Source organism: Eupeodes corollae, chromosome 1 (assembly GCF_945859685.1).
Source record: "Eupeodes corollae chromosome 1, idEupCoro1.1, whole genome shotgun sequence".
Lineage (NCBI taxonomy): Eukaryota > Metazoa > Arthropoda > Insecta > Diptera > Syrphidae > Eupeodes > Eupeodes corollae.
Window position 1 is genome coordinate 248,119,109 of NC_079147.1, and position 11,836 is coordinate 248,130,944.

General features: G+C 36.2%; 1 protein-coding gene across 1 annotated transcript; it reads right to left on the reverse strand.

The window, feature by feature from the left end:
* Positions 1–2,232: 2,232 nt before the first annotated feature.
* On the reverse strand, positions 2,233–10,111 carry LOC129942474 (protein kinase C, eye isozyme). Its single transcript, XM_056051450.1, has 14 exons — positions 9,766–10,111; positions 9,648–9,679; positions 9,459–9,538; positions 9,227–9,341; positions 8,996–9,124; positions 8,757–8,913; positions 8,542–8,659; positions 8,107–8,217; positions 3,601–3,906; positions 3,448–3,539; positions 3,035–3,236; positions 2,778–2,966; positions 2,573–2,713; positions 2,233–2,506 (listed from the first exon to the last, which is right to left on the reverse strand). Exons 1-14 carry the CDS (start codon positions 9,942–9,944, stop codon positions 2,354–2,356), a joined length of 2,004 nt encoding a protein of 667 aa, XP_055907425.1. The 5' UTR covers positions 9,945–10,111; the 3' UTR covers positions 2,233–2,353.
* Between the last annotated feature and the right edge of the window lie 1,725 nt (positions 10,112–11,836).

The following is an 11,836-nucleotide window of genomic DNA, read 5'->3' on the forward strand; positions in this document are numbered from 1 at the left end:
TCAACGTCACTATCGAGGAAGCATAGTGACCAGTTAAAGATCCTAAAGTAATTATTGAGACCGTCCCAGTTGGCTTTCTCGTATTAACTGGAGAGTTTTTACACGAGAAATTTGCTGATATGACACAATGGTCAGATGTGCCTAGAGGAGATTGGACACTAATAGTGTACTTACCAGGGTCAGAGGTAAGAAACAAGTCAAGAGTGTTTTCTGCTCGACCTACCACGTCCGATATTCGAGTGGGCTCGTTGACCAGCTGAGTTAGGTGGTTTAACTCAGCGAAGATCTCAGCACACACTCTTTCTGGTGTTGACTGGCCCGAATGTTGAAGCCATGAAGAATTGTGTACATTGAAATCGCCCGTAACAACGATTTCAGTGCGAGGATAGGACGAAACAATTCTTTGGATGGAATCAGACAAAGCATCAAATTCACGAGAAGTTGATACTCTGTCTAGATTTGGGCTTCGATAAAGGAAGCAATAGTGAATGATTTGCTTATTCACGGAAAATTTAAACCACATAAAATTGAAAAAAGAATTTGTGCAGGGACCATATTGTGGCAAAAACTGATAAGCAACATCATTCCTAATGTAAATGGCGAGACCATGGTGGGAAAAGAATAATGGCACCAAGTTATACCCTTGAATAAAGAATTCAGTGGGATCGGAATCCTCACCCACTTGGGTTTCACTTAGTACCAATACAGCTGGCCTGTTTAAAGCAGTATGGGAGTACACAGAAAGAAAATTCGATCTAAGCCCACGAATATTACAATAATCTACCCTGAAATTTCCAGCCATTGCAAATAAAAGAAACACAAAAACCAAAACAGACGAAGACTATAAGAAAAATATTACTGCGTTGAACCACAGAATGCTATTCGATACACGCCACTACTAGTGTTATGCCTTAGTAGTGACAAGAATCGAATCCGGCCCTGTTAATTCAAAACAGTAAAATTTTTGTTGTCAACAATCTGATATCAACGATGACGTAGTCTGTGTATCAATTGCATTAGTTATTAAACACAATGCAATTTGATACACAAGCTAAGCCATGCGACTGTACGAGAGAAGGGGAAAGTGAAGGATGATACTCACTGTGCTATCGCTATGTTGAGTTGGCTTAATATGATGATATGTATTATTTTTGCATGGAGCCACTCTTTATTTGGCACATTTTTGCTATTTGACCGATTTCCCGACTCACCACCAACACCGACTCTATCCAAGATATGCAGAGCCAAATAGCTGAAGTACTTAATCCTTCTGATGTTCTATCTTTACAGCGCATCAAAGAAGTCACACTTGAACACAATATCTATTATCACGTTGCCCTGATGTGAACTTATAAATTTACTTTTAATGTTCTTTTCTTTTAATACAATAAAAGATATTCACATTACCTCAGATTCTGGAAAAAACAAAAGAACATAAAATCGACACCCACCACCATTTCATCGATTTGAAGGCCACATGCATAATGACAGCACCAAAGCAAAAACGCTTAAGGAATGAAGGTAAAACAAGGTTCATGTTGTCACCAAAAAAGGAATTACAATACCAACTTGACGTCTCGGTCGAAACGTCACCATTGATAGATGTAACTTTGAGTTAGTTAAGGACTTTATCTACCTGTGGCTCGCTATGAACGTAGAAAATAACACCAGCTTTAAGACTAAACGAAGGACTGCTCTTCTCTCAATAAAGTAGCAGAGCCGAGATGGGCAACCATAGTGTTGCTTTATAAGACCTTTATCATCTTCTTTACGCGCTCTACGGTCCCTTATGCATGGACGGCAATTGGAGAAGAATATGGTATGACGGGCTGTACAATGATGTAGACCTAACCAGAAGGATAAAAGCTCAACGCCTGATATGGTCAAGTAGCCCGAAAAGTCTTCGAATCCATTCTCAGAGGACAGCATAGTAATGGAAAGCCTCGGACCAGGAGGCGCACCGAAGTTTGAAGTCCTAGTGCCCACATGCTTACAGCCCACCTTAAGTAAGCAATGAAGCAAAACAGCAAATTTATTTAAAGCCAAGTCTGCGTACAAAAGAAAATAGACAAGTATAATTAGACAAGTTCTAAGTGAAACACATAAATACATGGATTTGATTCCCCTCAGCAATAAAAATTAAGTAATTTCCTCATTGAGCATCAACGCCTTTTTTTAATATAGGAGTGTTTTTTATGTACCTTTAAATTGATTTATGTTAAAGATGTTAAATTCATTTAATTCATTCATTTTTATTTATTTTTTTAACTTTACATATAACATTGACTAAACATTTATAGTTCCATCAATGTAAACGAAATTCTTGGTATGCTCTATGATTCCCTTTGAAAATTTACAACATAGTTATAAATTCTGGATTTAAATAGGAAAATCCAATAAACTCATTCTGTTCCATATTCATCATGAATAATTTATCAGTTGGAGTTAAATCGGTTTTTTCTTCAGTGAATTCCTTATCAAAGTTCGAAATATCTTTGCGATGTTTCTAAGAACAAAATAAAATTATGAAAACTTTTAATTTTATTCAAATTTCCAAGAACACAAGACTTACAATTTTTGGTTTGAATGGTGGTTCCATATCACAAGCTGATACCTTATCCCAATCGATGTCCTTGAAGAATGTATGCGTCCTGATATCATAACGTGCAGTTGTTCCAGATCCAAGGCGATTTTCTGGTTTCTTTGTTAAAAACTACAAAATGTAACACAATTTTAGCCCATATAAGCTTTAAGGTTTCGAGGCTTATAGGTCTTACTCCAGTTAAAACATCTCTGGCTTCTTGAGTGAAATGTTTCGGGAAGAGCACTTTGTTCTCTTTGGCTGCCTTGAAAATCATTTCATCAGTATCACCTTCGAATGGCGACTGGCCAGCAAGCATTTCATACAAAAGGACTCCATAGGACCACCAATCTGCTGCATTGGTATATGGTTGATATTGGGAAATCTATAATAAGAATACAAATTTTATCTATGGATCTTTTTTTTCTTGACATGTGGGGTAGGTATTTTTACTTCTGGAGCCATGTAGTTTGCAGTGCCACAGAAAGTGTTTGTTGTCATTTCATCTTTGATGCCTTCCTTGCAAAGTCCAAAATCTGCCATCTTAACGTGTCCTTCAGAGTCCAAGAGAATGTTGTCCAATTTGAGATCGCGGTAGAGGATGCCTCTCTCGTGTAAGAAGAACAATGCCACTGCAACCTCACAAGCATAGAACCTGGATACAAAAACAAAAATGTATTAACAGTTTTTGAATTTCAGGCAACATGTATAGACACATTGTTGCAATGAATATTTTAAAGCTTTTTTATTGTTGCTTATAAAAATGTTGTTATTTTCATAATAAAATATTTCCCGAAACACACACACAAGAATGTTGCTCAAATGATGCTGCAACTTATGTATACTTTCTTTGTGAAACAACTTACATAGCAACATTTTCCTTGAAACGTCCAACTTGCTGAATTTGATACATCAAATCCCCACCTTTGCAATATTCCATAACAAAGAATAATCGATCCTTAAAAAATTAAAAATATAATTTTAACAAGTAATTTATTGTTATTTTGCAGCAGGCTCACCATAGTTTGGAAGCATGAATGCAATTGCACCAAAAATGGTGGTTTTCCCGACAATGCCAAGACACGTTTCTCAATCATTGGAAGTTCCATATCATCAGTTTGAATGATGACATCCTTACGAAGAACTTTGCATGCATACAACTCATCTGTACCTCTGCGTTCGGCCAGGAGAATCTTTGAAAATGAACCACGACCAAGAACTTTTAGGAAATTAAAGTCAGCTGCTCGAATCATATCACGTTTGCTCATATTATGAGGCATGTCCTTGTTGTCCATGCGGCGTTTTGCTTCACGTGATGATGAATTCTATTTTAAATCAAATTAAGTAATTACTTTTTTTGTTGAAAATAAAAAAACTTTTCAAATTGCACTTTTCTAATGAGTTTTGATGGTTTTAATTCAAATCCGACTAAAAAATTATTCGATCATGTCAGGTTTTTGGTATTACTATTTAAAATTAAAAAAAATACACGACTGGGTTGCATGAACTTGCTCCTGTACGCAAAGATTCTTTTTAAAAAAGTACCTATATCAGATTTAAAAATATACCTGTAAAATAAGTTTGCCTTTTTTATATAAACAAATTTTAAATCTTTTTATAAAAAATTTGTTGTTATGCAGTTGTTTAGTTATTGAATAGAAATTTAGTCTGAACGACTAAGGTGTCAAAACAAAGAGAATTTTCCGTAGACTATGTGAAATGCATTTTATTGAATATTAATTTATAATTTGTTGGAAAAACTTTATTTTTTATTATAATAAAAATATGAAATACTCGGAAAATATTATATTAATAGATATGGTTTGTGTATTTGAATGAAAACTAGTTTCATCCCAAGACACACGTCATCCTAGGACAATTCATCCCAGAAATGAAAAATACTAGTAAGCAAACTTAACGAAAACAATTATTTGTGTATTCAACTAGTTCGTTCAAAGCTTGGAAAAAAGGATGGAAAATAAATTATCTGAAGATAAGAAAGAGGCAGAAAATGTATGTTTCAATTGTACCATTAATTTTTCATTTTTTTTTTCGAAAATCGTTAGAGCGTTTTGAACTTTGTAAAATATTGAACCGTTTCTGAGATAAAGAATTTTAAAAAAAATCTATATTTTTTTTAAATCCAAACAAAAGAAAATTGCACTTTTGATAATCAAATATTGTTTTGGCAATATAAGAACTCGTTTAAAAAAAAATATTGAAATCGGTTACTAAGTTGCTGACAAAAATTAAAAAACAAAATAACGGTTCTATGAGCGGTACATTTCTGGAGCAATGCAAAAATATGCTTATCTTCCTAAAAGAAGCCAAGTTAAAAAATAAAATTTAAGAGAAAATAAAAAAAAAATCTATCCGTTTGTTTTTGAGAAAATTCGAATTTTCGTTTATTGACCAAAAAAATTGGATGAGGCCACTGTTAGTTTAATCTTTAAAAAAATCAAAAAAACGCCTAACGCGAATCTGTTTAAAACCTTAACTTCCAAGTTTGAACTCAATCGACCCAATGGTTTAGGCTGTAGGAACATGGACTGACAAACAGGACAGACGGACGGAATCGTGGGACCCACTTTTTTCGACTTCTCTACCATCGTAATATCGTGTTTGATTAAAATCTTGAATTCCAAATGTTTTACAAAAGCTATGCTTGCCATATAGTTCCTATATGTAGCAAGTAAAAAGTGAACAATATGATAAATTTGCTTTCAAAATACGGGTAAATAGATCCTGAAGCTGATAAACAGCAAGTAATACAGACAATTATTGCCTTGTGCACCAAATATAGAAAAGAATTTAAACAAAATTCGGATTCTGAAAAAAATTGTGTAGTTGACAAGGTGTTATTTTGTTGCCATTCAGTTTCTTAGAAACTTGGAAAAACCATTCACTTTGCAAAACAGCATCTCTCAGCATGTTGTCTGCACGACACAAATATCAGCTTTCAACTAAATTATTGTTTAAAATATTGAATCGCCTGGGGTGCCTAGCCAATTTATTATTTATATTTACTGTTGACAACCCAAACCTACGAAATAAGGACAACAAACTTCGGATTTGTACGTGGAATGTTAGGTCCCTTAACTGGCCACGTGCAGCCGAGAAATCAGCGGAAGCCCTAAACCTTTGCAAGGCAGATATTACCGCCATCCAAGAAGTGCGATGGGATGGATGAATTTGTTGTTGGAACTAGAATCAGGCAAAAAGTCTTGAGTAAAATTTTCTTAAGAGATTTTAACGCCAAGTTAGGAAGAGAAGACATCTATGGTGGCAAAATCGGGAGATACAGCCTCCACGATACCACCTCCGACAACGTATTCGGGCTGATCGATTTCGCTGCGGGCGTGACGAGCTAGTAGCTAGTACGCAGTTCACACATCTTAATATCCACGACGGGACATTTAAATCTCCTGATCAATCAACTGTCAACCAGATTGACCACATTGCGATAGACGCACGACACTCCTCCAGTAATCAGGATGTTCGAACTTTCCGAGGGGCCAACATTGACTCGGACCACTACCTCGTTGTAGCCAAGGTACGGTTACGGATATCCCGATCCAAGTCAAAGCAAGGAAGTGTTGTGGGAAGTTCTGACGGTAGACGGCTATAATCACAAGAGACTGCCATGCCCTTTTCCTATCGAGTCTCTAGTAACCTCTTAAGGAGTCCTATGCTGCCTGCATTAAGCATTCTAAGCCAGAGGCCAGACCAGGACCAGAGCTGCTCGCGAACTCTACGAGCAAAAGAGGAGAGGGACACCGGCTTTTTAGATGGAAAAAACGAGAGCACGAGAAGTGCGCGAACGAGGAGGTAGAGGGATGTCACAACAGGAATTTTGTTCGTAAATTTTACCAAAAGGTAAATAAACCTCCCAAGTGTACCAGCCACGAATCGAAGCCTGTAAAAACGATCAGGGGAACATCGTAGTAGCACCGCAGTCTATGTTAAGAATATGGAAAGACCACTTCTCCAAATTATATAACGGCGATGACGAACGAATTCCGCTGTAAGGGAGATAGAACCACTCAACCTAGGTGACGCAGATCAACAATTCCGCCTATCCGAATTCGTCGAAGTGAAGATAGTTATATATAAACTGAAGTCAAACAAAGCTGCTGGAGCTGACGGCATCGCAGCCGAACTATTAAAAGCAGCAGGTGACGACTTATTAGAGAGCATGCACTAACTCATCTGCAAAATATGGTCGGAAAAAATCATGCCCGATGAGTGGAATCTCAGCATAGTTTTCCCGTTACATAAAAAAGGAGACCCTCTAAATTGCACCAACTACAGAGGCATCAGTCTCCTTAACATAGCATATAAGATCTTCTCTGCCGTATTATGTGAACGTCTGAAGCCGTTCGTCAACAACCTGATAGATCATTATCAGTGTGGCTTCAGACCAAATATTCACACTACGGCAGATCTTGGAAAAGACCCAAGAACTTTAAATCGATAGCCACCATCTCTTTATCGATTTAAAAGCCGCGTATGACAGCATCCATAATCCATAGGGAAGAGCTCTACAGAGCAATGTTTAGTTTTGACATCCCTGTCAAACTTTTCCGTTTGTGCAGAATGACAATGGAGAATGCACGCTGATCTATCAAGGTCGGAAAAGATCTCACCGATGCATTTGATGTCAAAAAAGGTTTTAGACAAGGCCATGCACTATCGTGCGACTTCTTCAACATTGTTCTGGAAAGAATTGTGCAAAACTCAACCGTCAACATTAGAGGCACAATCTTCCAAAGGACCATCCAATTCCTCGAAAACGCCGATGATAATGTTATAAATGTGAAGAACTTTTAGGACAAAACGTTTCCATGGAGACCTATAACTTTGAGGAGTTTGCCTACCTAGGCACTGCTAGTAATTCAGACAACGACACTAGCGTTTGGACTTAAAAGGCAATTAAGTAGTAAAGACTCTCTCTCGAGATTCTTAAGACTCCATTTATAGTGCTGTCAAAAAAAAATGAAAGAGCGTCTGAGGATGCTTCAAGAGAAAACTTCTAATAAAAATCCTACGACTTAGATGGCTGAGTCCTGTAGTGCTAATAAATACTGACGCGAAAGCACGGAACGTCTTCGAATCCAGTCCCGAGGGGCGGCGGCGCAGTATAGAAAGTCCGATGAAGAAGGTAGCACACGCAGGTGGGAGAGGACCTCAACCAACTTCTCGTGCGAAACTGGAGTCAGCTAGGCAGGAATCGAGCTGGATGGAGGCTCATGTTGGTTGAGGCTAAGGTCCAGTAGGACTTTAGAGCCACCTTAAATAAGCGATTTGAGACCTGATAGTCTTCTAACTACAGTCACCCCTAATGCCAACATAATCCAAATTATTGGCCAAATTTAAGATAATTTATGAGACAGTCATGGAAAATTGAACATATCCGATGCACTCCACTAAAGATATTAGAAATATGTTAGATTAAATTCATTAAAAGATAAAGTGCCTAATGATACCTTGTTATTCAGAAAGTGGCTTATATACTAAATACTTACTCTAACTTGATCCCGGAGCATGGCAATATCATTGTTTGGATCACTGCATGGAATATTATAATGTTCACCTTCTTCTTGAGATAATAGTTTATAAAAACCTTCAACAGGTTCCTATTTTAAATCAAAAAAATAAATTTAATTCTTTAAAATTAAAAAACAATTAAAAAGTTTTCTTTATATGTAGTTTGAAAAGTGCATATTTTCTCAGTTCTTGTTCATAAAAAGAACTGGTACTGACTGAAATAAGATTGAATAGGAACTTAATTGAATACTTCATTCAAATACCTTTGAAGTAAATTATAATTGGATTTTAAATTACTTACATGAATTAAATATTTTAAGGAATTAAATCCCCAAACTTTTCAAGTGAGATTTTCATTTAAACTTTATACACGAGAAAAAAGTCAAATATTTAAGAGTGTAATCATTATTTACCTTAATGATTTCTTGAATACTGAAGGAAAGTGATCCCATGAAGTCATTACGAGAAGTCCTATCCCAATCCCATACCTCTACCAGTAATCGCTTTTCTCTGTCTTCTGGCTTTATATCGCTTTTAAAAAGAAAAAAAAAACACACACACACAATTCGTCTCAAATAACAAAAGTAGGTATATAAACTCCTTCGTCATATATTGGTAAAGAACTTACTAAGTAAATGTTTCATTATAGACAGGATTAAGAGTTGCCTTCATGGTCTTTGTCTTCTTCTTTGTCTTTCCAGCTTTGTCTGGATGAATTTGAACACTCACATATGGATCACTGAGTCCATTAGTATCCATTGGAACTAAATTAGCACCTTCTTTGACTACAAACACACACACATACAAAATCAAACTCAATTATAACACAAATAGACCATTCAATTTTAAGCTAAAACGAAGACTTACTCTCAACAGTAAGGACACCACCCTTGTGAGATATATTCAAATTGATTCGTCCTCTAATTTCCGTTATGTCAGCTCCACACAATTGGGGAATTTCATCCTTGCACTTTGGATGCACATTCAGCTTACATCCTTAATATACAAATACAAACAAAACACATTACCAATCATCACATCACTTAATTGCACCACAAACATCTATGTCTCTAGATGGAAGAAAATTCTTCCACTTACCACTGCAACAATATCCCTGATGAGCAATACCATGGAGCAGCAAGCCACAATGGTCACAAAATGTCGGGGCCTTGTATGTGGTCGACTCGAAAGTGTGTTTGACTTTCTGGCAATCCTATATAACCGAGAGAGTGAAGGGATAGAGCCACAAGAATAAGGAATAAGGATTCATTGTGTAATGGCAATGTGGTTGATGGTTTCTGATGACGAGATGGCGATGGCCGGAACTTACCGAATCGATTTCCGTATCCTTGCCAGCGCACTTGAAGACCACGTATTCGTAGCATCGGTCGTGGACGTTGAATCTACATGCTGTAAATACATAAAGTGGAAAGGTATAATATTTTCTGTAACTAACAAGCAACCTGCCACTTCTGAGAGCTTTGTGTAAACTCGCCGGAGAAAAGGGATTAATATTTACCTTGACATTGGAAACCTTGTTTGCCGAAGCCCCTTAAGGATTACAAGCAAAAAGGGTTAGGTTTAGTTTTTTGTTTTTTCTTCTATTTTGTTTTCTGTTCAAATGTAGAAGGACTTACCAAATGAATTCCTTACAATGACCACAGAATGTTGGTTGTTTGAAAAAGCGTGGCTGGAATCGATGTCCTTGGATGACAACGATTCCTTTTCGTTTCATCGCACCCTTACGGATACGATTTTTCATGTAATTAATAATTTGATCTCCTTCTGGAGCAGCTGGTTTTGGTGCTTCCGCCATGATTTTTTCGAATTATTGGACAAAAATCGACTTTAAACACACAAAAATAAAAACAACAAAAACAATAGAAAATTAAAATGAAAAACTTTGTATGTTTACTCGAACAAAAAATTAAGCCCGGAGAAAGAGGCTAACTGTTCGAATACTTGATTCGAACTAAATAATTTTCTTCAATGAGTCCGAGTGCTTCAATGTAGGAATGCACAACACATATGTATGAACATAGCTTGTGTTGTGAAGCCCCTACAAGTGCATCATGTTTGCATTTCAAATGCAAATAAGGGTTAATTTTCATAGTTGCAAAACTTTTTTGCACACCATTGCACAGATATTAAATAGGGAAGCTATTCATTTTACTGGCAGATTTTCCTTTTTGTTTTCTTTTTTTTCTGAGAAAAAAACATATTGTTGTAAAATTTAAATGCGTTTCAAAAAGTTTTAAGCTATTTCTAGCAACTCGTTGAAACTTTTAAAGCATAGTTTACATTGAAATATAGCATTCCTTTAATTTATTGAGTCCTTATTAATTCTTTTAGGGTATAATTATAGATATGGAACAAAATATTGAAACCTCTTGGAAATTTATGAATAATTCTTCTGAAATCAAAGGTTTTCGTACCAAAAATTGTCAATATTGCGCAATTTAAGGATTGCCATTAAAGTTTTTCAGCAATTCTTAATATTTAACAAATGTTTAACTCCCCTATGTAAATTATGTTTTTAATGTCGTCAACCCTTTACAACAGTTCTTGTTTCTTAAATATGAAAATACACATAAACATATTTAAATGAAACAGTAAATATCATTAATATATCACTTTGATTTGAATTCTAGAGACAATGTAACTTACGTTTGAGTTATGGCTCTAAATATCGATAAACTTGAAGTTGTTATAAAATTAGTAAGCGTTCTTACCACAAGTTTTAGGAAAATGATTCTGTCGTTCAATTTCTATAACTCTTGATTGTTTAGATCTAGAATCATTAGAAAAGACTTAGGCTAGGACCTAGTTCTGTGATTCAATTTTGTTCTAAAGTTATTTCCGATTCTGATTTCATTTGGCACTCTGTATAACTTTGTTGCAAAGGAACTTTTGCACATTTCGAATGAGTGTACTGATATTCTGGAATTTTATTGTGATTAATTCACCAAAACATCAAATACTTAAGTCGTTTTTGATTATTTACATTTATGTATAGACACCTAAACACATTCAAAAACGTTCATAGACTTATCAACTTTTATGTTTTAGGAGCATATCGAAATGAATCCGGAAAATTAATGGAATAATTGTATAAAGGACCAGTTGAGGCTCTTTTTGTTTTTCTTCATTAGAACTGTTATGAATATAGGTTAGGTTAGGTTAGGTTATAGTGGCTGTCCAAGATGGAAACGGACACACTTAGGCCAGTTTAATGGCCCATTGTGATACCACTTGAATCTTGAGGCTTCCTACTAAGCTCTATGGAACCAGCTTCAGTCCCTTACGAAACGTGAGAGGCTGATTATACCGATATGATTTAGATCGTTTAGTGTCCGGTTATGATACCTATTATAGAGCTTATATGCCATCTGCTTAGAGAAAGCAAACACCTTGAACGTTTTAAATCCAGTGTTGGCCAGATGTTTTTTGTGACTTGACACGTGGTGATGTTGTTCCACCTGGTGCCTGCCCTCCTCACAGCGTCTTGCATTCGCAGCAGTTTACAAGTAGCGATTGGTATGCCAGTACTTGCCAAACGTGGTAGGATGGGCTGTACTGTACCGTTCCTCTCGAGTTCATCTGCCTTACAGTTACCTGGAATGTCTCTATGGCCTGCCACCCAGCAAATATGAATATTAAACTGTCGCGCCATCTCAATTAAAAATGATCGACAGTTATGGACTGTTA

Coding starts and splice junctions, on each gene's coding strand:
- LOC129942474 (XM_056051450.1), bottom strand. CDS start 9,944: ATGGCGGAAGCACCAAAACCAGCTGCTCCAGAAGGAGATCAAATTATT. Junction 8,660..8,756: donor TATAATGAAACATTTACTTA/GTAAGTTCTTTA, acceptor TCTTTTTAAAAG/CGATATAAAGCCAGAAGACA. Junction 2,507..2,572: donor CACCATTCAAACCAAAAATT/GTAAGTCTTGTG, acceptor TTTTGTTCTTAG/AAACATCGCAAAGATATTTC.